The 23,565-nt window shown below is 38.3% G+C and overlaps 1 protein-coding gene across 1 annotated transcript in view; it reads right to left on the bottom strand.

Annotated features, from left to right (window-relative positions):
- Positions 1–23,565, bottom strand: part of RTEL1 (regulator of telomere elongation helicase 1) — a gene marked incomplete in the record, with an annotated part of 4,697,248 nt that overhangs the window by 225,148 nt on the left and 4,448,535 nt on the right. Inside the window, 2 exon segments of the mRNA XM_044056976.1 lie at positions 3,360–3,460; positions 5,876–6,055. Of these exon segments, the coding sequence (XP_043912911.1) occupies positions 3,360–3,460; positions 5,876–6,055 (281 nt within the window).

Below are 23,565 nucleotides of genomic sequence, written 5' to 3' on the forward strand. Positions count from 1 at the left end.
TGGAGGGAATGAGAGATTTTTATGCAATTAAAAAAAAAATGACCCTTTACATATTTAGGAAGGGATTAACCTGTTAGACTGGGATGCCTCCTGGCAAAAGCGCCTGTAGCTAACCTTACGAAAAAAGTAATCATATGCTTCTTCACTTAAAGGGCAGTCTAGGTTAGTATGGAAACCCTGTCCCTCCAACTCCTGTGTAATGCCTTTAATTTGAGAATATCCTATCCCCTTGATAATGAATCATATTAGTGTGAAAATGTATAAACTCGACTCCAAGAGAAGATGAGGTATTCATTTCTTACCAGAAATTACCATGCAAACTGCTCTCCCTGTGATTAGCTGTGTTGATTCCTGGTTCCAGTTTACATCCCTTGACTGTGTCTACTGGAATCTAAAATCAATCAAGCTTCCTTGAAATGGGGGCTGGGAATTTAATGTAATAAAACAACCTAAAAGTCATCTTCAAATATTTGAATGAATGATGGTATTGCAGTAGGTCTGGTTACGAACATGCCAAGATGCAAAACATACAATTTATGAGACTCTAACAGCTCTTTGACCTTGCACAGTAAATGTTCTTTCATAAGATTCAAAATCTCAGTCAAGATGTCCTCCTGTGTACATTTCATTATCTAACAGTATGGGAATGTGATAAAATAGTGAATCACACTCTAAGATGATGTATGACACACCAAATTAAGCTGCTGGTAGGTAGAAAAAACATATGCGAAACAAAGGAGGATGAAAATGGTGACAGAAAAACAGTGTACTGCAGCACTCTGAAAACTTGGGTATTAAAATCAGAACAGAGACATGATATAAGTAGACTTCAGAACTCAAAGAAGCCTGTGACTCTGAATCAGATGGACAGCCAAAGTGAAATGAAGCAGGGAGGTGCTGAAAGGCCTTCTTCAGAAAGTTTACAGGAAGATAAAGATGTTAATCCAGGCTTAGAAATTGCACATTATGGGAAAGGTTGCCCATGGAACACTCTTGTAATGTATACTAAAGGAAGAGCAGGCCAGCTGTAGTGGCATAGAGGGATAAAGCCTTGATGACAGACTAGGTGACCCAAGTTTGATTAGCAGCTCAGGCATCTGTCCTAGGAAAGATAGTGATGAGCAGCTGTATCACCTATCCTGAGGGAGGGAGGGAAATGACTCTGGCTCACCACTTGGGTCCCACTTAACAGGAACACTCGGTTTTACACCTATGCAACAACAGCCTATGTGCATGTAATGCCACTGTGCATATCTAAATAGCCGAGTCATGATGCAACAACACATTTCCTATGTCACGCAGCATCACCTAGACAGTTGTCGCTAGGGAAAGAGGTGCTTCACTAGGAAATGGACAGGCCAATCTGAAGGATCAGCAAGATGGCACACTTCCTAGCACCCACCTCTCAACAATGGAGAATGAATGGACTGCGTGATCTCTCCAGGCAAAAAATGAATGGTCTATATGATTCTCTTCCGGCCTTGCTCTCATTCCAAGGAATGAATGAGCCAAATAATAACGGGGAGAGGATCCACTGAAACAGTCCTGTGGAGGAGAAAAATAAAAGGAAGGACCAAGACTACATTATTTTGGATCAGATTTTATGTAAAAGCCAGAATGGGCCCAAGGACTTTATATTAATGTGGACTGTACATGTTAAAATTTGTTGTGTGCTGCACTTAGAGTTTACTACTTTAAGCAAAGCATCTGAACTCATTTGCCATAAACGCATGATAAAAAAAGAAATTCACAAAGCAAAACACTGGTATACTGTTAGACAACAAAGTCAAAGATGTCATAACACATACAAGTAAATCAGGTAGGTGGATCAGTAGCATTGTATAAAATCACTAAAACAGGACCGGACAGCAACTTCTTAAAAAGGTCACTCATTTTCATAAAGCAAGCCAATCAATTTTCAAGAAATGATGAAGGAAACTGAGAGGAAATAAAGCCTGCAACACTGCAATACAAACCAAAACAAAATAATGCCTACACTGCCTTGTAAAATGGTAAAAAAGTTGTAAAGTTATTGATCATTCACTTTGTGATGTACATGTTGGAACTAACTGTTGGCATGATATAAGAGAAGAAGGGATGCTTTCAATGCCCATTACTGCTTTTCACAGTGCTATCACCATCACCTCCCATGCTTCACCGCTCCTCCTCAGTCTATGTACCAAGGTACAAAGGAGGCAGAAGCAGGAGGCAGAAGCATGTTGGTATATGCAGCCCCCTGATGACAGCTGAGGCAATCACAACATATCACTTTTAGTGCTGTGTGAATACATATACTTACACTCATTTATTTTGACTGCCCACTTAATCCATTTCAGAATTGCAGTGGGGAGCCAGAGCCCAACACACCACCCGAAAGAAGAAATTCAGAGGAACCACTCTCAGATTGCCATCCCATGTATACATTTACACAATATGTAAATTTCAGTTTCACCTGGAAAGGAGCTCAATTTACACCGCAAAACTTGAGTATTGAAAGGACAGAACAGTTCTTGTTAAAAATAAAACATGATTTCTGTACCCCACCACTGCTTCATTCTCACCATTCCCTCTGTCCTTCTGAGTGTTTTTCACTGCTACAAATGTCTTTCCTTCATACACTGGCAATCTAGAAACATTGGCTGAAGCAATCCCCTTAAATCAAGCAAAGTCACTTCCATTTTGGTGGAGAGACCATCAATGTACCTTTGTCAATGTTACAGCTGCATCCTACACAGATGTTATTTTACAAAATGCAGGGAGATCATGAAATATAACGATCTGATCCTTATTTGCTCAGTCCTTATCCACCAGCAAGACTGGTGCTAGCACTAAGGGGTTCCACCTGTGTCCCTCACTGACAGTGGCGACAAGTGCTGACTGAGGTTTCTTTTTGGGTAAAAACTCTTGGCTAGGCTTGTAAGGGTCCCAGGACCATTAGCCTAATATCCTCCTTTGATCCTAAGACTCCCAGCTTCTGTCAAATGTCACCATCTTTGGGCACGTAACTCTCTCTCCATGGAGAAGGAAATCACCTACATGATATGTGATCCTGGCTCTTGGCCCAAATGTGGATTATTAACACTTGCCAATCTTTAAGTTAAGGGGCTTCAAACATAAAACATAGATGAACCATATAATTGGGAAGCTGTCAGGTACCATCAGACATTATTAAAATGCTGGCTGGAAAAAAAAAACTGCATGGATCAAGTGTACTAAAGATACTCCTGAGATAACACTGCCATAAATACAGATTAAAGCTAAATGAACTATACATCTGACAAATTTACATCCAAGATATACTTTCAGGATTTATTTATGTATTTATTTCAGTTTTTAATTTAAATAAAAAAAACTCTAACCTTTAAACAATTTTCCCAGCAAGCTTTGCAACAGGTGAAATCACATGTCTGGCATTTAAAAGGAACAGTACTCTGGTTTCTGCAACTAACACATTGGTAACCTGATAAGATATGGGAAAAATAACCAAATTATCTAAAAACTACTTGAACAGCAGTTTTCTATAAATTATATTCAAACAATAAGATGTCAAGTAAAAAATACAAATAAATGAAAAAAATACACCCGGGTGACTGAATGCAGCAGGTTTGCAGGGCAGAGGTTGTAACATGCTGACTTACTAATGAAGCTGTGAGAAGTCTTGCCAGTTTTTACTTCTTAGCAAAATAGCAACAATAAGGACAAAACAGAAATTATGGTTCTGTACAACATATTTACAGGAAATTAAAATATCAGCAAATGTCAAAATAATTCACAAACTAGAAAAATCAGAGCCAAGAAACAAATGATAATACTAGTAATTCACTATTCTTTTATCTAAAGTACTGAAAGGCTACTTTACTAAAACATACATCAAAATGAAAAAGAAAGCAACAGTATATACAAAAACTAAGAAGAATGTAAGAAATTAGTGAGTAAGATGTTTTCTTCCTCAGAGAGGTTGACAAAGGTTAAAGTATTAAAGCAGAAGCAGAATTTGAAAGAACAGGAACAGCAGCAACTGCAAAGTGCTAAAGGTAAAATAAGGGAGTATTTGCAAAACATACACAAGTTTAGAAAGGTTGCTGTTTAGCAACTATTTTTAACAATAACTCTATAGCACAAAACCCTTATCACAATGATTTAGGCAAAAGAAATTAGAAAGGTTTGTCACTCAACTTGTAGAGGTACTGAGATAGTTTGGAAATATTATGATAATTTGTATAAAGCAGAGGAACGGGGAAACCAAGAAAAGATGCAAATAGAAATATTTACAGAAAAAGGATTAGTTATGCCAAGATTAGAGAAAGATGAGGCTAAGACAGGAAGACAGCTAAGACAGGAAGAGAAAAATCAATCAACAGGGAAGTCTAGAGCCAGAGACAGTATTCCTGTGGAAGTGTAGAGGGAAGATCATGATTAAGACCTGGAAGGTTTTGTTTAAAAAATATATTTGAAAAGGGGGAGAAGAGTACCAGCATTTTGGAAGAAAGCTGTGGTGGCTTTACTACCCAAAGAGGGTAAAGAACCTTTGACCCAACTTCATGTAGGCCTGTTTTGATTTTAAATCAAGATTATAAAGTATACATGTCTAAACTACCTATGATAAAGGGTTTTGTGGAGGGGAGGTAAATATTTGACAACATTAATACAACAGTGATAAACCAGAAGGAAACAGTGTATAAGAAAACCTCACTATTGTTGGGAGAATCTTGATGCAGAGAAAGAACATGATAAGAGTAAGTTGGTAATTTTATGAGAAGGTCAGTGGTACCCATTTACCTTCCCCCTGTTAAAATAATACATATCACAGGATATGAGAGCATCTGAAACATAAATGAAGGCAGGGATTTCCTCTTTCTCATTTATTTGCTTTTACTTACAGCTACTGCCAAAGAAAATAAGTGATTCTCAAATACACGGCTATATCTGGTGTGGCAATCGGAAAAGTTAGTCCTATTTGCAAATTACATTATTTTTTACTTGAAAAAGTTGAAAATGACATTTTGGAAGCAGGCAACATACTGAGACTGTTCCATGTCTTTTTGGGACAAAAATAAATGAAATAAAACAAATACTTTGTGCAAAATATGCACCCACATGTTTTGTTTCAGCAAAGCCTATACTTGCAATAAGATGTATTTAGGTGTATGGATTAAAATGGATTTTTTTATGGCAGCTAAAGAAAGGTGGGAAGAGAACAATCAAAGGATGACACAAGCACTGAGAAGCTGGATGATGTTAATATGGATAGCACAATACAGGAAGTGAAAATGTATTTAGTTCCTTTATTCCTATTTACGAGTCAGGCAAGCTTTTATCAACCATAGGAGAAGTTGTGGATGATGATTAATAAAGAGTTGAAGGGGAAGTGGGAAAGAGTTAACTGGGACAGCTTAAGTGGGTTAACATTAACCGATCTGAAGGAATATTTTAGAGCTACACAAGTTAAGGCTCACATACATATCAAATAGGTTATAAATCAACATGAAAAGGGATGATGAAATGTGGAGGCAGTTCAAGAAATAGAGTAGGATTTTGGATAAGAGTATTTAAGGAGAATACTGACAACGATAATGATTACATTCTTAAAGTAGCAGAAAATATTCTAAGAACTAAGCCAATATGGGAATGGAGATTTTACCAATAAGGATGACTGCAAAATAGGGGGCATAGAAAATCAGCAAGAGGAGGCTGGAATTAACTGCAGTACATTAGTAAAGGAAACAAAGTACTGGGTGCAAATAATTCAGGCGGAAAAGGTAAAATAATGCTATATCAGAAGGTTCTTATAAAACACAAACAATGCTTTCAGTTTACAATTAAATGTCAAGCTTACTGAATGTCACTTTTTCCTACAGTAAAATATGTTCTATACCAGCTTTGTCATAATCTATGCTCTCTTGCTCAGTTCTAATGGTTGAACTCTCAGGCTGTACATCCTCTTCTCTCACAGAGGTATTCCCATCCACAGATGACGTGCTATTCATTTCAGTTAGTTCCTTACAAACTTGAAGAAACTCTGGTTGATGGTGTGGTCGCACAAACATGCAAAACTCTGAAAGAAAGAATAAAAAAAAAAAGCAATGTGATAGTCCCTATGAACTTTTTGGGAATAATTCAAAAGACAAAGTACAATCTTGTAAGCTACAGTAGTTTTGAGTAAACTACTCTAAATAGCCTACATTAAAGCTGGCAGGTTTCATGTCTTGAAGCAATTTACTAAGAAGTAAATAGTGTGAGAAGAAATAGCCAGGGAATTGTTATGGCTATGGCTAGGCTTGTATAGGCCCTAGGGCTGATAGCTTAGTACCAACCTATGAATCTAATTTGACTACTTTGTAAATAAACTATCTAGTTGCACTGAGATCATTCCTGTTCCAAAGAGCTCGTGGCTTACATATACCTGTACCTATCAACAACCAGTTACATCAACATCTTCTTTATCATTGGATATGTCACTTGTCCAAGAATCACTTCTCCAGACATTCATCAAAAAATACAAAAGTTCCTCAACTGTTATCTATTGTCTTAGACCCCAAATATAACATAACATGACAGCCTGGTTTAATCAACGACACTTAGATGGAACTCAGTGTTAACAGGTCTAAAGATGACTTTGGCAGTAGAAATGAAAAGTTATGTTGGTGCATTTCCATTGTCAGTGCCTATGGGAATGCTGATGGAGGGGTGCTTTAAAAGAGAAACATGCATGTGTGTAATCCTTCTCTACCACCACTAGAAAGCAGACCTCCCCCTCAGTCGTATGCTTCAACCAGGATAATCTCCTAGTGGAATACTGCTGTTATTTCCTTTGCAGTAATAAAAAGGAGAGCACAAAATTACAGAACCTCTCATTTTTTTCATCCTGGATATCTGTTCCTGGACAACAGTCTGTCAAAGACAAATATTCTTTATTTGAAATGTTTCTGTGACTGAACAAGTGCATGCTTATTCCTTGCTCAGTCAGAAGATATCAGGTGCAATCCTGATTACAGGTGAAGCATATGTTGACAGTAGATGCATGTTCAGGCAAATTCTGCATTTCAAAGAATGGGAAAGTACAAACCATGATACTCAGGCTAGCCTAGAAAAATTGAGCCAAACTGCACCCAGCCAATTTCATCAGCACTTACTTCAAACTGCACACAGGGTACAGAATACCAGACTACCTGATGCATATTCATAACTCTGACACAGGCCAGAGGCAACACATTTTTTAATACTATACAAAATATTTTGCAACCTCTTCCTTCTTTCAAAAGTTAAATTTCTTTCTCTACAAAGAGGGAAAATATATGCATAAATAAAAGGCATTTAATAAACAACTTTGTTTAAACTTTGGAAGTTCTGGGTACTGACTGCTGCATTAAAAAAAGTACTTGCTATACTCTAGCTGTATAGAATAGTATTAAATGTAAAGACTTTTTTCATTTTTCAGATACAAAGTCTACACACACTTCATTACAAAAAGCAGTATACTCATTAATATTCATTAATCACAATTCAAACTCAGTTACAAACTACACGTTTCACTGTGTTGACCGTCTTCCAGACATTCTTAACAACCTACCAGACTTGCAGTAATGGCGAATAAAGTCTGTGGCCTGCACTTCTGATGATGATGTATTAGAAACTGCTACACCAAAGTCCCAACTGCACTGCCTATCAGGATGTTCTAGACTCAGACAATTACGCTCACTCCTACTGCTGCTTCTGGAAATTCTTCTTGAAGAAACCGCTTTTGATATATCTCTGGCCACTTCAATGACCCCTTCATGAGTGAAAGCATCACAAAAAGTCTCTGTATTCACCAACATCACTTAGACACATACATTTTAAACAAATGTCCCTGCTGGACAGGGGCATCAGGTGCTGGCTTGTAAGAACATGAGCTAAATTCTTGGCTAGGCTTGTATGGGCCTCAGGGCCAATAGCCTAGTAAGTTTCTATGATCCTACGATTTTTTTCTGAGAAACCTTACATCCTCATTACAGAGGTGTTCTGATTATTTCTGTTGTAATGGTTTTCATTCAGTCTCCCACTAAATGAAACGTAAATTAAGCATTTACCAGAACAAAAATTTAGTTGGTCTCTGTCCTTGCACTGGAATGGATGGACTGGTTACCAAAGGTATCTTCCTGCATGACAGCAATGAGATCTTTGAAAAGCTTGTGCTCCTCCCCTCTCCTATAATGCACCATTCCCAACTAAGTTTTCATATCGAGTAAAGCCATCAATACAGAAAGTGAAAAACTTAAAATAACCAGAATAATTATCACCAAGAATAGACAATTTAGTACTTGATGGCCAATCACAGGCCTCTAGTGCTCTTCCAGGTCCCTCTAGATTAAAACATTTGGATAGGGACTGGTGGGAGAGAGTTGTTCCCAGTGCACAGACACACACCGACAATCTATTGTTTTGGTAAGTACATAACTTGAGTATTTAAGTTGGTCTTGTCTGTACACTGGAATGCATACTTTGGGAGGAACAAAGATAAGAGGTCTTTAACAAGAGAGGCCCAAAGGAAGCTCTGGACCTAGATAAAATGTTGAGACTGTAATGCTTAGCAAAGGTAAGTAAGGAAAACCATGTAGCAGCTGCCCAAATTGAAAGCTGCTTAAGTAGCTTGACTCCTAGCAGTGTGTGATTTGTATCTGGAAGGTAGTGGAATAATGATAAATGAAAAGCAGAATATAATTTGGCCAGACAACCATTTGGAAAATGAAAGTTTACTACTTTCTGACTTTAACTTGCAAAAATGGAAGAAATGTTTTTTTCTGACTTAATTTGAAGAAAATATGAGCTGCCTAAGCATGTTGAAGCAGTGCAATTTATATTCTTCTTTGCTGGTATAGTTCGTAAAGAAAACTGGCAAGTGAATAGATTCATTCAAATTAGACAACACTGGGCATTCTGACAGGGTGGCACCACAGGTGGGAGACAGGGCAGCTGTATGAGTAGTTGTAAATCTGATATAGTATAGCCTCAGAATATGATCTCCTTGATCCAACTTATCTTGTGTGATGGCCTGCCATTCATGCTTCCAGAGCAGGACAGTCAGGATTCATACAATCTGCCTCTTTGTGGAAGGACTGCAGAACCCTTACTGCTGCGGTCTACATTTTCCTCTGTGTGGGTAACTGTCACAGAAGCTCTCTCGATTCTGAAAACTTCTGTTGAATTGCTGTTGGGATGTCTGAAACTAAATGTTCTTAAGTTTCATTTAGTTTCTGTCTAAAATATTTGGAAAGCTGAGAATTTCACTCAAAAAGCTGTGAGAATATTGCTCTCTTGCTCACAGTATTGTAGCTTTTGTTTTAACTTCTGTCCAAACAACGAGGTTGCATCAATGGAGGCATTGACAAAGGCCTCCTTAAAGTGCTCTGCAAAACCAGTCAATCACATCCAGGCCTAATGTCTCACACTGGTATATCAAATTCTTCTGAATAGACTGCTCCCATCCATTGCATTGCACAGGAGATTCACAGACGGTGATGAAATGGAATTGACTAACACCCATGGTGTCCAACTGCCTGTGGATGTCGCAAATGAACAACTGGTTCAAGGCTTCTATGGTCTTGTATACCAGTTCTCTATGAAACCTGACTACATGAATCAGGTAATTCATTGCCATGATCAAAAAAGCTTTCCTAACCTATAACCCTTGAATCTTTGTTTGGAAAATGGATAGTCTGGGCATCTTCTGGAATCTCTAATTTGGTGGTTGGTGACAACACAATGGAAACCACAGGTGTATTCTTTTTCCACTTTGACCTATATTTTGGGGTTTGCAACAGTTTGTCAGGTTTCCTTGGTATAGGCTTGCCTATATTAAGCTCCCTCCCAGTGCCTGTGCTCACCATATCTATTAATTTGCCTGGGGAACCACCAAGGCTGCTGGGGTTTAGGACCTGTAGGCTTCCTAAAGGATCTCTTCCTCAGGGAAGGTGGGGCAATGGGCACGATCCCCTCTGCCATGCCATCTCAAGAATTTCATCAAATCTGGTATTTTTCAGAAGAAATTAGGTTGAAGCCTCCCCCTCACTGAGAAGAGTGTCTGGAAAGGGGACTCCAATGGGGAGTCAATATGCTTTTTCTTGTATAACCTTTTCCTACATAGACTCATTGCCGATTCATCTGAGCTCTCCTGAAAAGGTAACCCAGACTTAACATGCTTTCTTTGTCTCTCTGGTCCCCTGTCCTGGGAAAGCAAAGTACAAAAGTAGCCCAAAGGCACTGCTTCAATAGTGTACGGGGTGAAACCAGTGCAGTAGGTGCTAGCTTTTGCTGGAAGAGATGTGCAGAACCCTCCTGTGCTTATTAATCTACCAAGATACCCATGGCCAAAGCAATCAAAGCCAACACAGAATGCGAAAGGTTGTAGGACCTGACTGCTGCCCGCAGATGGACTTCGGCACAGAGAAAAACAGTTGAATTTTCACACCGAAACAAAGGTTGACAGTGCCAACACTAAAAGTGACCCACAAGGCATTGGGTCCTGCACTGGTGTCAAGCCCTCAATACCAATCACTCCACCAATGCCAACACCATTGACATCAAGGAAGACAAGTCTGTAGGTGCCGAAAGTATCATCAAGGGACCTGGGTTTAACTGGGTTACAACTTTACTGACAGAAAGGCATAGTGGTGGAGATTTAAACAGTGGTCACAATACTCACAGGTGGTAATACAGATGACATTTCCAGATGGGTTTTTGAAATGATGGGAAGAAAATGTAGACAATTTTGGTAGAGTGTCAAAGATCACTCAGGTGAATTTAGAGGTATTTACTTGGAAGTCATTGCTAAAGAACCAGGTAAGACATTTACTTGGGTCGTTAATGAGTAATAATAGAATTGCTAATGTGTTGGGTCCTTCTCTTTTTATTAAGAAATAATCAGCACGTAAAATGAGGCTTAATGTTGTTAGGGAGGTTAAAAGGTTGTGTGTGTGTGTGTGTGTGTGTGTGTGTGTGTGTGTGTGTGTGTGTGTGTGTGTGTGTGTAGATATATAGATACAAACACACACACACTACATAAATATATATATATATATATATATATATATATATATATATATATATATATATATATAAAGGTTCACTATAGAATCCCGAAATACTGAAATCCCGAATTTCAGTATTTTGAAATTCTACAGCTGAAACCTTTAAATACCGAAACCCCATAACCGCAAAATTTAAAATCACAAACCTACAGTGCAAATACACCTCACACATACACAATCTTCCCCCCACAATCAAACAATCCTACACTACAGACAAGCAAGGGGGCAAGCCTCCTTGCAGCCCCCCCACTTATATATACTAACTCAAAGATCGCACAATCACACACACAAAGGTAACTCACACACACATTTCACAGCCCCTTGCACACATACATCACAGCCAAAACACACACTAACATACACTAAAGCTCCTAACCAACACACTCATACATACTTACCTACACTTACACCTATGCATTTACACACCGCAACACCAGAAGCTCCGAACTTCAGTATTTTGAATTTCGTGCTTCTGGTGTTTCAGAATTTCAAGGCTTCGGTATTATAATTTCGAAATACTGAAAGTCGGGATTTCAGTATTTCGAAATTTTAAAGGGAACCTATATATATATATATATATATATATATATATATATATATATATATATATATATATATATATATATATATATATACATATATATATATATATACACACATACTGTTTCATTTTATGCTAATATACTTTATGACTATTATACTACTCCATCTCTATGTTTTTTATGCTTGCTTCATTACTTTTTACATTATTTGTATACTGTGTGTGTCTTATAGTAACTTTCCTAATAGATTGCATTGCATCTACTGTAACTATCTGTAACTTTTTTTGTATTGGAGATTTTCTTTATGGGCCTCTGCTGAAATGGGAGCCCAGTCTGATTTTTCTGGTAAACTAAATAAATAATTAATTGTAATGTACTGAGCTTATTAACTATGTTAGCACTGGGTACAGTGCGCACATATTATGACCTCTGTCTAGAGGTTTTGCAGTGAAGGGTTAAAGTGCTGGTTTTATATTAAAATGGTTCTGATTAAGTCTAGCTTTGTTGGTACATACCACTTTAGGTTGACGTACATGTATACATAGATGTTTTATAGGGAGGAGTCCCGGCTGATCTTGTGATTATGATTCAGCAGTCTCTTCACTACAGCGCAGGTTCGATTCCCAGTCATGGAAGCTTCAAACTGACTGCATTCAAAGAAGTTAACTAGATTCATTACACACGCTAACCTTGACAAAACCAAACTGCACTGAGTCTAGTCTGATGATATTTTTAATATACTGGTTAATCAAGTCATTTATAATATTTTCCATGGCTTTGCCTATTAGTCTTATCAGGCTGATGGGCCTGAATCCCGAAGGTCAGCCTTGTGGAATGGCATCATCACTGCTGTGCATGAAATCAGGGAATAACTCAAGTTAAAATGTTTAAGGAGTGGCTCTGCCAGGGCTTGCTTTTTACTGTTTATTAAAGAGCAGGTATACTATTATGGAGGAAGTATTTTTAGAGTGAGAACACCTTTTCTGCATGATTTTGGGTAATGATGGGGGGATACGAAAGTTTCAGGAACAAGTGAGCTTTGAATAGTTGTTTTTGGGGTGAATCTGGCATTGCATTTGTTTGTGCCACCTTCTATAACTTCAAACAATGTTGGGTGTTATTTCTTAAGTTTCCTAAAGTAACTAAAGGAAGATTTATAGTTGCTTTTAGCTTCAGATACTAATCTAAGTTTGGAAAATGCCTTACTACTCATAACATTTTTTTAAATTTTTAGTAAATTTTCTAATCTTGTATGTCATTAAAGTATGTGGTAGATCTAAGGACCCTTGAATGAATTTTATACTTTTATTGTAGATTATGTATGTTGGCGGGCTATCAAGCTGGTCTGCTTTTAAACTTCCCATTAAATTTTGATATGGTAGGCAGTGACAATTCTCCACAATTCTGTATAGAAGTCTTTTGTGTGGCCACCTGTTGTGGCGATGTCTGGAGTTATGCTAGAAAATATGAAACTTGAATCAACATCATAGAATTTGATGAGATTAGTGGATTTGAAGTCTTTGGATTCTGAGATACAGGTATCTTCATATTTAGAGGTTCTAATGGTGAAGACCACTAGACTATGATCCGTCTTAACTGGGGAGGCAAATTCCAAGGGAACAGCATATGGAGAACCTTTACTTGCAAGGACCAGCTCAAAAAGATTATCAAGCTTTGGCTCCAATGCTCAGGATCCTCCCCCTACTCATAATCCCTTGTGTAAGGAGCAAGTAACCGCAGACTGAGTCTGCCTGCTGATAAAAAAAAAGGGGAATTTCAAAAATATTAAGGTATCATTAAATTAATAACTTAGGAAGGCATCCAATGACCTCAGATCCAATCCCATCCTGTCAGAATCCTCACCAATGGTCTAGCTTCAGCAGAGTCACAAACGATTTTGTCAGAGAACTCATCAGAGTTCAGGAAGTATGAAGCATTGGCTAAGCTACAGATCTTCCCTGGGCAACAATTATAGCCAAGGGCTTAGATCCGAGTGGTCAGATTAGAGAAGCTATTAGTGAACGAATGGAAGAAACAGATCTACTGGATCTGACAGTAGTCAGAGCTGGGAGTACCCCCAAGTGGATCTGGGTCCAAAGGAAATGAATAACCATCCTACACTCCACTCTGCTACAGGCCTCAGGAGGAGCTCAGTGTCTCTCCAACCTAACACCACTCTTAAGTATTCAACTGCAGTACCACCTTTATCATTCTTATCAGAAAAGCACAGTCCGGGTCCGAACTGTCTGCAAACAGCTAAAGTTAACTTTGAGTATGTGTCTACCTATTTGAGCCAATATTCATTTTTCCCCTGGATAGCACTCTGCTTTGGCTTGTAATCAGCCCTTATACCTTACCTTACACCTGTGCTCACTGCATGCACTCTCCTTGCATATCTTACATCCTACCAAAGCTCCATCATTCCCCCACTCAGCCACTACCACTGTACTACTACTTACACCACTAGTCATGTCTCACCCTCACTCAGCTCCCCTCCCACCAACCCAAGAACTATCCCTATGCACCCCTCACATATTCTACCAACTATATTACTCAAACATAAATCATCCCTACAACTTAACATAGTAACCCTCCCACCATACCTATTACCCATAGAGCACAATCATAAAGTTTCCCTAATAATCAAACACATTCAAAAACTGAGAAAACTAATAACCTCATGCATATCAAAACTGGCCCTAAGTGGAGACATCCATCCCAACCTTGGCCCTACCATCTCCAAATCCAATCCTCATAATAAGACAAGAAACCACAACATATCCCATATCATAGCCAATAGAAAGCCAAGTGACTTCCTTCTACTAAGCCTAAATATTAGAAGTATATCTAAGAAAGTCCATGAACTCCATGCCACCATAGACTTGTACTCCCCAGATATAGTCATCCTGACAGAAACCTGGCTAAAACCTCACATTACCAGTGAGCAAATACTCCCTACCGGTTACGGCATACTAAGAGTAGACCGACTAAACAAGAAAGGAGGCGGTGTAGCTATAATATTTAAACAGCATCTAAACATCTAGATCTTAAAATCATCAGCTCCACAAATAGGCAATGAAGAAATAATATATACCAACCTCAAAATAAACCAAAACAAAACCATCAACATAATTGGATGCCACTTCCCACCTGGCCAGAACATCTGTCCACTAGAAAACCTCCTCAGCTGGTCTACCCACCATTTCCCCCAATAAACTATAATTTTAGGTGATTTCAATATTGACTGGCAATCTTGTTCTGGCAACCATCCAACCCATCAAGTAAACCTTCATGGCTTCACCCAACTAGTCCAGTCGCCAACCAGGATAAATAAAAACTCCAGCAAGCACACTACCCTGGATTGGACACTAGTCAGTAAGAGCCCCCAAGTCATATATAACAGGCTGCTTATCAGATGGCCTCAGTGATCACTCCCCAACATTCCTACTCAAAAAATACCTATACCAAGCTAAACCTGTCATCTACCGAATAGAGTCTAAAAGCCAATATAAAACAGGACAAATTCCAATACTACTAGTCTGCCCTAGAGTCCTCCAAACACAGCCCCAAACAATTCTGGTCCTCCATAAACTCCATCCTCCACCCAGGTAAAGTCAGTACCCCTCCTCCTAACATCCCTCACTCCTCCAAAAATATTGCTACCTCATTCAACACACACTTCACACAAACCATGCTATCATTAGCTAAAAACAACCCCCCTCCCCTCCAACCCACACCTTCATCTAGTAATCTCCCCACTGCCTTCTCTTTTTCTCCTGTACCTACCTCCAACATAAAAAAACTCTTAACTAAACTTAAGCCCACCAAATTAGCAGCACACAACCTCCCAAGTGAATACCTACAAATCACAGCTGATGCTCTGGCCTACCCAGTATCCATCTTGATTAACTGAACTCTGTCAGAAAGTTACGTTCCCACACTGTGGAAAGTATCACATATAATTCCCCCCCCACAAAGGTGGCCCCTCCACAGAACTAACCAATTACTGCCCCATAGCTATTCTCTCTCCACTCTCCAAAATACTAGAGAGATGCATACACTCTCAGGTCTCACACTACCTCCTTACTAACAACCTCCTTTCCAATACTCAGCATGGTTTCCGACCAAACCATAGCACCACCACTGCCTTACTCTCCGTTACTAACACTATCCTTCAGCATTAAAACAATGGCTATCTCTCCTCTGCTACTTTCCTAGACCTATCTAAAGCATTTGACATGGTCCCACACAAACAACTCATCTCTGTCCTCAATAACCTATCCTTCCCTCAATCAGTCACCAGCTGGTTTCAGAGTTACCTGTCTGACCACCAACAATCTGTTGTATGGCAGAATGACATATCTCCCCAACTACCTGTCTCCATAGGGGTTCCCCAAGGATCTATCCTTGGACCTCTACTCTTCTCTGTTTTCACCAATAATCTAGCCTCTACCACCAAACATGGCACACTCATACAATACGCAGATGACTCAACCATCATCTGCTCAGCCCAATCCCTATCCAAACTGCAAAAAGTCACACAGGAAGCCTTTTCCTCTGTTGAAACTTGGTTATTCGATGCCCAATTAATACTCAACCCAAACAAAACTTAAACTATTCATCTTTCAACCCATCAAACATACTCAAAACAACTCTCACTTTAACATCACAGCAAAAGACAACACCACTATATACCCAACTGAACACACCAAATTGCTAGGAGTGGAAATAGACAATAAACTAAAATTTGACATTCACATATCCATGACCATAAAAAAAAAGTCCACAAAAAACTAGGAGCATTATACAGAAATAAGCAACTTCTCACCAAAGCAGCAAAGATTTCAATAGCAAATTCCCACCTTATCTCCACCCTACGTTATGCCTCTCCAATATATACCAACCTAAGGCAATGCGATCTAAACAAGCTAGAGACCTGCTACAACAAAATCGCCAAATTTGCCACAGGGGCATCCTACCATAGTCACCACGGTCTCTCACTTGCTGAACTGGGCTGGCTTGAACTCCCTCACCTCCTTCAACGGTATCAACTCTCACTTGCCCACAAACTAGTAAACCATCCACTAAATGTCCCATACCTCCAGAATCTATTCCAACCCTATCACACCACCAGACCACTAAGATCCAGCAACAAAAATCACTTGCAGATCACTAAAGCCAATAACTCTGCTGGTGAAGCACTATTCTCTTGTGCCATAGCCAAATTATGGAACTCCCTCCCACCCACAATTACCTCCGTACCATTATGCACCCACTTCAAAACTTTACTAAAAGCACACCTAAAAACATGATGGCTATGCCCTTGCTACTCCCACTCTAATATCATCCACCCCATCCAACCACTGCCTTTCTTTCCACACCACTAACTACCTTGATTATAGCAAGCTCAGATGCTCATAAGCCTAGTATTTATTATACAGCAGAAACTTCTTATTGTAACATTTGTTAATGTGTGTTATCTACTTCGCAGATAAAGATTCTAGTTGTCTACTGATGTACTATGTTCTTCATCTGTAAATATGTTTGTAATTAATTGCTATGTTAATCAAATTAATTGCTATGTAATCCAATGTAACTACTGTCTGTTTATTTTAACTGTGGAGCTTTTCTCCTCGGGCCTCCGCTGAAAATGGACCTACGTCCAGTCGGACACATCCGGTCAACAAATGTAAATAAAATAAATAAATAAAATAAAAAAAAATCGGTGTTGCCTTTGTTGAGACTTTGAGAAGCTCTAGCTGATCTCAGAGGTGAAGCAGAAGGGTGTCTTGAAAGATAACACGACCTACCTTGTAGAACTGGAGACTGGGGCATGGGTGAGATAGGATCTGGGGAAAACTGGGTGGAGACACAGATCCAATAACTATCAGCTTTGAGAAAAGTGGTGGCTCAAAAACCTGGAGGTCTTAGCTGGTGGAGCCAATGATGGTGCCAGATCAGAGGACCTCTTTTTCGAAGATTTCAATTTTACTTTATTTTTTTCTTTCTCTTTTTCGGAGTGTTTGTCCAGTTTCTTAGATAATGATGATGATGATAAAGGAGAAGGGAAAAGAGAAGCACACACAGACTTCCCCAATGCTGAAAAAGGCTTCTCTCCTAAGGTGAGCTGAGGGAGACCCTTTAAAATCAATTTGTACAATCTCTCCGTGATGGCTCACTGGCCAAAAGCCTTGCAGATGGAACAAGTAATGTCAAGAGGAGAAGGCCCCCAGACAATACACGCATTTTTCGTGTGCATCTGTATTGGGGAATTTTGTTTCAACAGGCAACACTTTTTTTTTGCAAACAAGAAAGCTTTTCCGCCAAACTTCCAATCACAGATAGAAGGTAAAATCTGAAAATGTGAGAAACTCTATACTATTACATGTATATATATATATATATATACATATATATATATATATATATATATATATATATATATATATATATGTAAATAACTAAAGAAGTAAAAAAAACTAGCCACCTGGCAGTGTAAACCTTTCCTTGAGATGACTGTCACTGTTGAAAGTGACAACCCAACTCCATGTGCAAAATGGGAAAAAGGGGTTGAGGATGGATGGCTATGCACACACACATACACATATACATACACACATATATATATATATATATATATATATATATATATATATATATATACATACACACACACATATAGATAGATAGATAGATATATTTTTCTCTCTATGTAAAGAAAGATGAATGGGAAAGAAACAGCAGCACATGAGATGCGAAGGTGAAAAAAAAAGAGAGCCAAGGTACTTATCTAGTGAAGAAATGTGAGTAGTAATTCAACAACTGCTCCAGAACACTAAAAAAATCCATCAAGTGTTGATAGCAACAAATGAGATATGGTATAGGTCGTTCCTTGCAAAAGGGGTTATGGGTAGGGGGAGGACACTGAGCACTGAATCGAAAGCTTGATGATGGCTGAGGTCAGACCCAGGACCCATACACTGAGGAACAGACCAAAAATACATCAGATCATTTTGCTTCTCCTTTCCCTCACAAACAAAACTCAAAATCAATTCACTTACCTCCTATTCAACCATAAAATAACTAGCTAACATCAATGAAACCTACTCCTCGCTCCAAATTTCCACTAACTCATTTATTTCCCTTCAAAATCTCCACGTCTACTCAACTCAACTACATTCAAATCTTTCATTCCTATAAAATTCCTACTAGCTTGCTTTAGCATCTTCATCTTTTTAATCCACTCACCAATGACATATAGTGTCCAAACCAATCATTCTTCATACAGTCACCTACCATACCAAAACAACAACACTATTTCTGGAACTCTACGTAATGCCAAAAGTAGCAGAAACAAGTTAGCTCAAATCAATACCTTTCTCACCAGTTCTACACCACAGCTGGAATTACAGGCTCATCTCTAAAAATGATCACCCCAAGTTTCACCATTTCTTCTTCAGGTGCACATACATATTTGATGACTTCCCAGTAACAAATCAGGTAGAGGGGTACAGTTTGAGACAAATCCTCCCTAAACTTCTCTTTAGTCACCCAGGCAAATACTACTTCAAACCATGAAACTAACTGGCTGCTAGCTAAACTCCAAGTCCAGTAACAAGCTATACCTAGCATTAGCATACCTCCTACCACCCTCCTCCTCCTTAATCAGACTCCAAGCTCTAATACAAAACATTATGGCTAACATACCACAAAACTAACACAAATTATACCTGGGGACTTCAACATAAACTGTCTGGGTCCCACCTCCCAACAGATATTTGAATTTCCTGCTGACCTTAACCTAATAGAATTGTAAAATGAACCTACCAGACTAAACTATAGAACTAGTCATCATATTCTTATTGACCTCATAATCACTTCCATCTCCATTACTATCCAGCCCCCTACCTTCAGTAATAACTGCCTATAACTTTCCATGTTCAACATTTCAAAGCAAAGCACCACCCAAAGTTGATCTCATTTAGATGAAAATCTTCAAACTGTCCAGACTCCATTCTTATCTACCAAGTATAGACCGAGTCTCCCATACTTAACTTTCCAGATGCAAACACAGCCACTATAGAGCTTACTCCTCTATCTTCAAAACACTCATTTCCCCGTAATTACCAAATGCTTCAAACAAACAAAACAAACAATCTGACTAACTAAAGAACTTAAAGCACTGATGGAACTTTGTAATGAAATCTGGCAAAGTTGGAAAGAATGCTCATCAACATTGTTTATTTATTCATTATTTATTGTTTTTGTTTACCAGGAAAGTCCGAAAGGGTACAGGTCCCTATTTACAGCAGATGCCCAGGGAGAAATGCTCCATTCTACATAATGAGAAGTCATTAGTTACACAAAATTTACAAAATAAATGTACATACATAGAATAGTAATAATATAACAGCTAATTAAAAAATAACAAATGCACAAGCAAAGAATAGTAAATGTACATACACAAAATAGTAAAGGAGCATACATAACACAGTAATGACATACAATGAAATCTTGACAGTTAATATCAAGCTTATAATGGAATCACCTGTAAAAAGATGCTGAGTAGGGGACAGTGAAGTAATTATAGTATGAAGATGGTTACAAATTATGAAGCAGTTCTGAGGAGGTCCAGATAAAAGGGAGACACAGACAGCAGTGGAGGGGGTAGATAATCAAGTAGTTTGAGACTGTGAAGTAGTAACTGTATTATGGCCAGTTACATAAAACAGTTGTGACACTTAGTAAGGGTTTGGAGGTTATCCAGGAACATCAAATGTACAGAGCTGGTAACAAAACATGTAGGACTTTGAGTTTTAAATGATTTTAGGTAGTGTTCCTGTCATATTGCTAGTCAGATGGAGTTCCAGGGTTTAGCAAGGTGGCGGGAAAGTCGGGTCTATATTATAACCTCGAAGTTACACAATCACGAATACCCATTCATCGACACAACTGTCAAATGTCCTCTTCACTGAGTATCCACATCATCGATTTCTTTCCAAGGGAAAGAAATCGGTAGTCCAACAACCCAAGACACAATATAACAAACACTATTAAGTGGGGGGGTTTGCCCCCCCACAGCCCCTAACTAAATATACTAACTCCAAGATCGCACTACAGTGGGGAAAAGGGCAGATTTAAAACAGCCAACCGATTTCTTTCCCTAAAGAAATCGATGATGTGGCCGTTCGCTCAAAAGGATGTTAATTAAAAGGTACTCATGATTTTGTACCTTTGAATATTTAATATAGACCCGGGAAAGTGGCGATTTGCCAGTGGAATTGTTGGATTTGGATACATGTAACAGATGTGTCCAATGACCGTAGTAGCCTGGAAGGGTCATATATTTGTATGAGGAGGGAGATAGATGGACTGTTGTTAGATTTATTCACAATGTTATGGATTTGTGGAAGTTGTGAATAGGTTAAATAATGTGGGAATTCAGCTATTGTAATTCTGTTAGGGCGGCAGATTGATGGGTTCTGTATGGAAGACTGGCAGCAAATCATGCTATTTTGTAGTAACATTGCTCAAGTTTGTTTAGCAAGGTCACTTGGATGTTGTAAAGGATTAGTGCAGAATATGTTAGAGTAGGCAAGAGGAAAGAAGCAGCAATGTGTTTTCTTATAGTGTTTGAGAAGGGCTTGGCTCTGCAGAAAGAATGCAGTTTTTGGTGTAATTTTTTCATTATATTTTGGATATTTACAAAATATTTTTAAATAATAAAAGATGTGTGCAGAATTATTTTTGACTTCTTTCTTTGCTGCAGTTTGTACTGGGCATTTGTTTTTTTTTTCTGTTATATAAGAAACCGTCCTGAACTTTTCATTATACTCTTAAGCTGACTTCTCCGTCATCTAAAAGACACTGTTAGATTGCAGTCTATTGGAAAGTTTATGTCTAAAATGTAGCAGCCAAAATATCAGACAGAAACTAAAAAAAAATCTGAGAGAGTGTGTGTGTGTCTGTCTGCCGGGAGGGGGGAGTTATGCCGTTCCATCACCTTAAATTATAAATACTACTGGAACAGCAAAGTGACCAAAGTGCAAACTCCATTACACATGAAACAAAAGTAGACTACAGTGCAACTCAGCAATGGAAGCATTTGATGAAACATACTTTAGAAATCAATTTGACAAAACAGATTTCAACAAAAGGCAAAAGTCCAAAGGAATTACTGTGTAGCAAAATAAAATTTAGGTAAGTTGGCTAATATGTTAATGTCTGAAGATTTCATCTTTACGAAGGAGAGAGACAGGTGTAGTTCAGCAATAAAGTTTAAGCAAGCTGGTTGAATCAAGGAATGAGGAAGAGTAAGAGAAACAAAGAGATTAAACACGAGAGTCCTTTTTACCTAACAATAACTCTATGCCGGCCAAACATAATTGCAGAAAAATTGTTTTTGTAGATTTATGTAGTACTAATTTGGCAATTTTTATGGGTGTTCTGTTTGAGTGCCTCAGGCTAATATTTTTTTTCCATCTCTTGTGTCAATCAGTGACTTTTTCTAGTTTCCAAGTTGCTTTACTTTCCATAAGTAGTAGCTTTAGGTTGTGGGTTACCCAAAAAAAGATTTGCCCCTAAGCTTGTACTGATTTTATGGAGTACATGGAATTCTGAACGGGGAGGAATGCAGAGTTAAAGTAATGTAATGAAGTATCAGGGCAGGATGCTTGACAATATTTAATAGTTGCATGAGACAGACTGAGCCCTCACATTGAATATGTTTACAATGAATAGGGTCTAACCAGTTTAAATTTAAATCTAAGACTATAAAAGTTACACTGACAAGTTGATTTCCCCAATGTAAACAAGTTAAACAAAAAAAAAAAAAAAAATGAAAGCATAAGTATCTATGTTAAGCATTACTACACACTAAAAGGGTAGCATCAAAACATTTTTTTTAAACAAAGATCAACACCTAAGGGGGGCAAGGAAATGGTTTATGTCAGGTTTCTGACAGAGAGCATATCAGAGTCACAAGTGAAGATCAAAGATTCAATAAGATCTGATTTATTTTTATTGTTACAGCTGCTTAAGCAGGCAATTTTAAGGCCATTAAGTGACTATGAGGGATCACTGTTACTAATTAAGTGCTGCTAAGTACTGTTATATGGTGAAGTAACAGGATGAATACTAGGGCCTGCGATAAATTCAGTACTTCTGGACTGCAATAAGAGAAGAACACAGATTAGGAGAGACGTAATGTAAATTAAATGAGTAAGACATAAAAGATCTAGTGATAGTAAAAAGTACACTGCTATGGACGTCTAAGTGCCAGTATTACGCAGTGAGATTTGTTGTTACAGTAAGGGGTATGAACTGGATTATTGAGTAGGCATGTAATAATGACGTCTTTATCTGCTGAGATAAGTTACAGATAACTATTTGCCATGAGTGAACGTAGGGTGTCTGATGATGGAATGTATAATAATGATATGGTGGGGATAAAGGGGAAAAAGCAGCATCTCTAAAAGGCAGAATAACTATCAATCACTTCTTATCCATGACCATTTTGATAAACCGATTCACCAAGTCTTATCCTTCAAATACTTTTATGTGCCTTGCCCCTGTAATGAACTTTCACCTTCACCTAAAACAAATAAGGAAGAAAATAAATTTACTCCTATTTAGCCCTATAAAATTTCCCCCTTTTTCTCTAGCTCAACCAGGAATACCATAGGCAAAGCCATTCTACTAACTATAAGCTATGTATCTGCCATTTCATTACACTCTCCCTTAGAAATGAGCATTATTTTATCACACTTAATAAAGCCAACTGGTTACCTGTACAACAACATGCCAAACTGCTTCATACATCACAACTTTACAAACTCCTCAAGGAACAGTCCTGTCATTTTCCTTGCCCCTAACCTAATCAGACAACACCCCCCCCCCTCCCAGTTACAATCTAAAAAGGCTTAATCAAAGTCCCAGAATGAGAATTCTCCATTCTT

The sequence above is a fragment of the Protopterus annectens genome, chromosome 14.part0 (assembly GCF_019279795.1).
Source record: "Protopterus annectens isolate FY-2018-M chromosome 14.part0, PAN1.0, whole genome shotgun sequence".
Taxonomy (NCBI): domain Eukaryota; kingdom Metazoa; phylum Chordata; order Ceratodontiformes; family Protopteridae; genus Protopterus; species Protopterus annectens.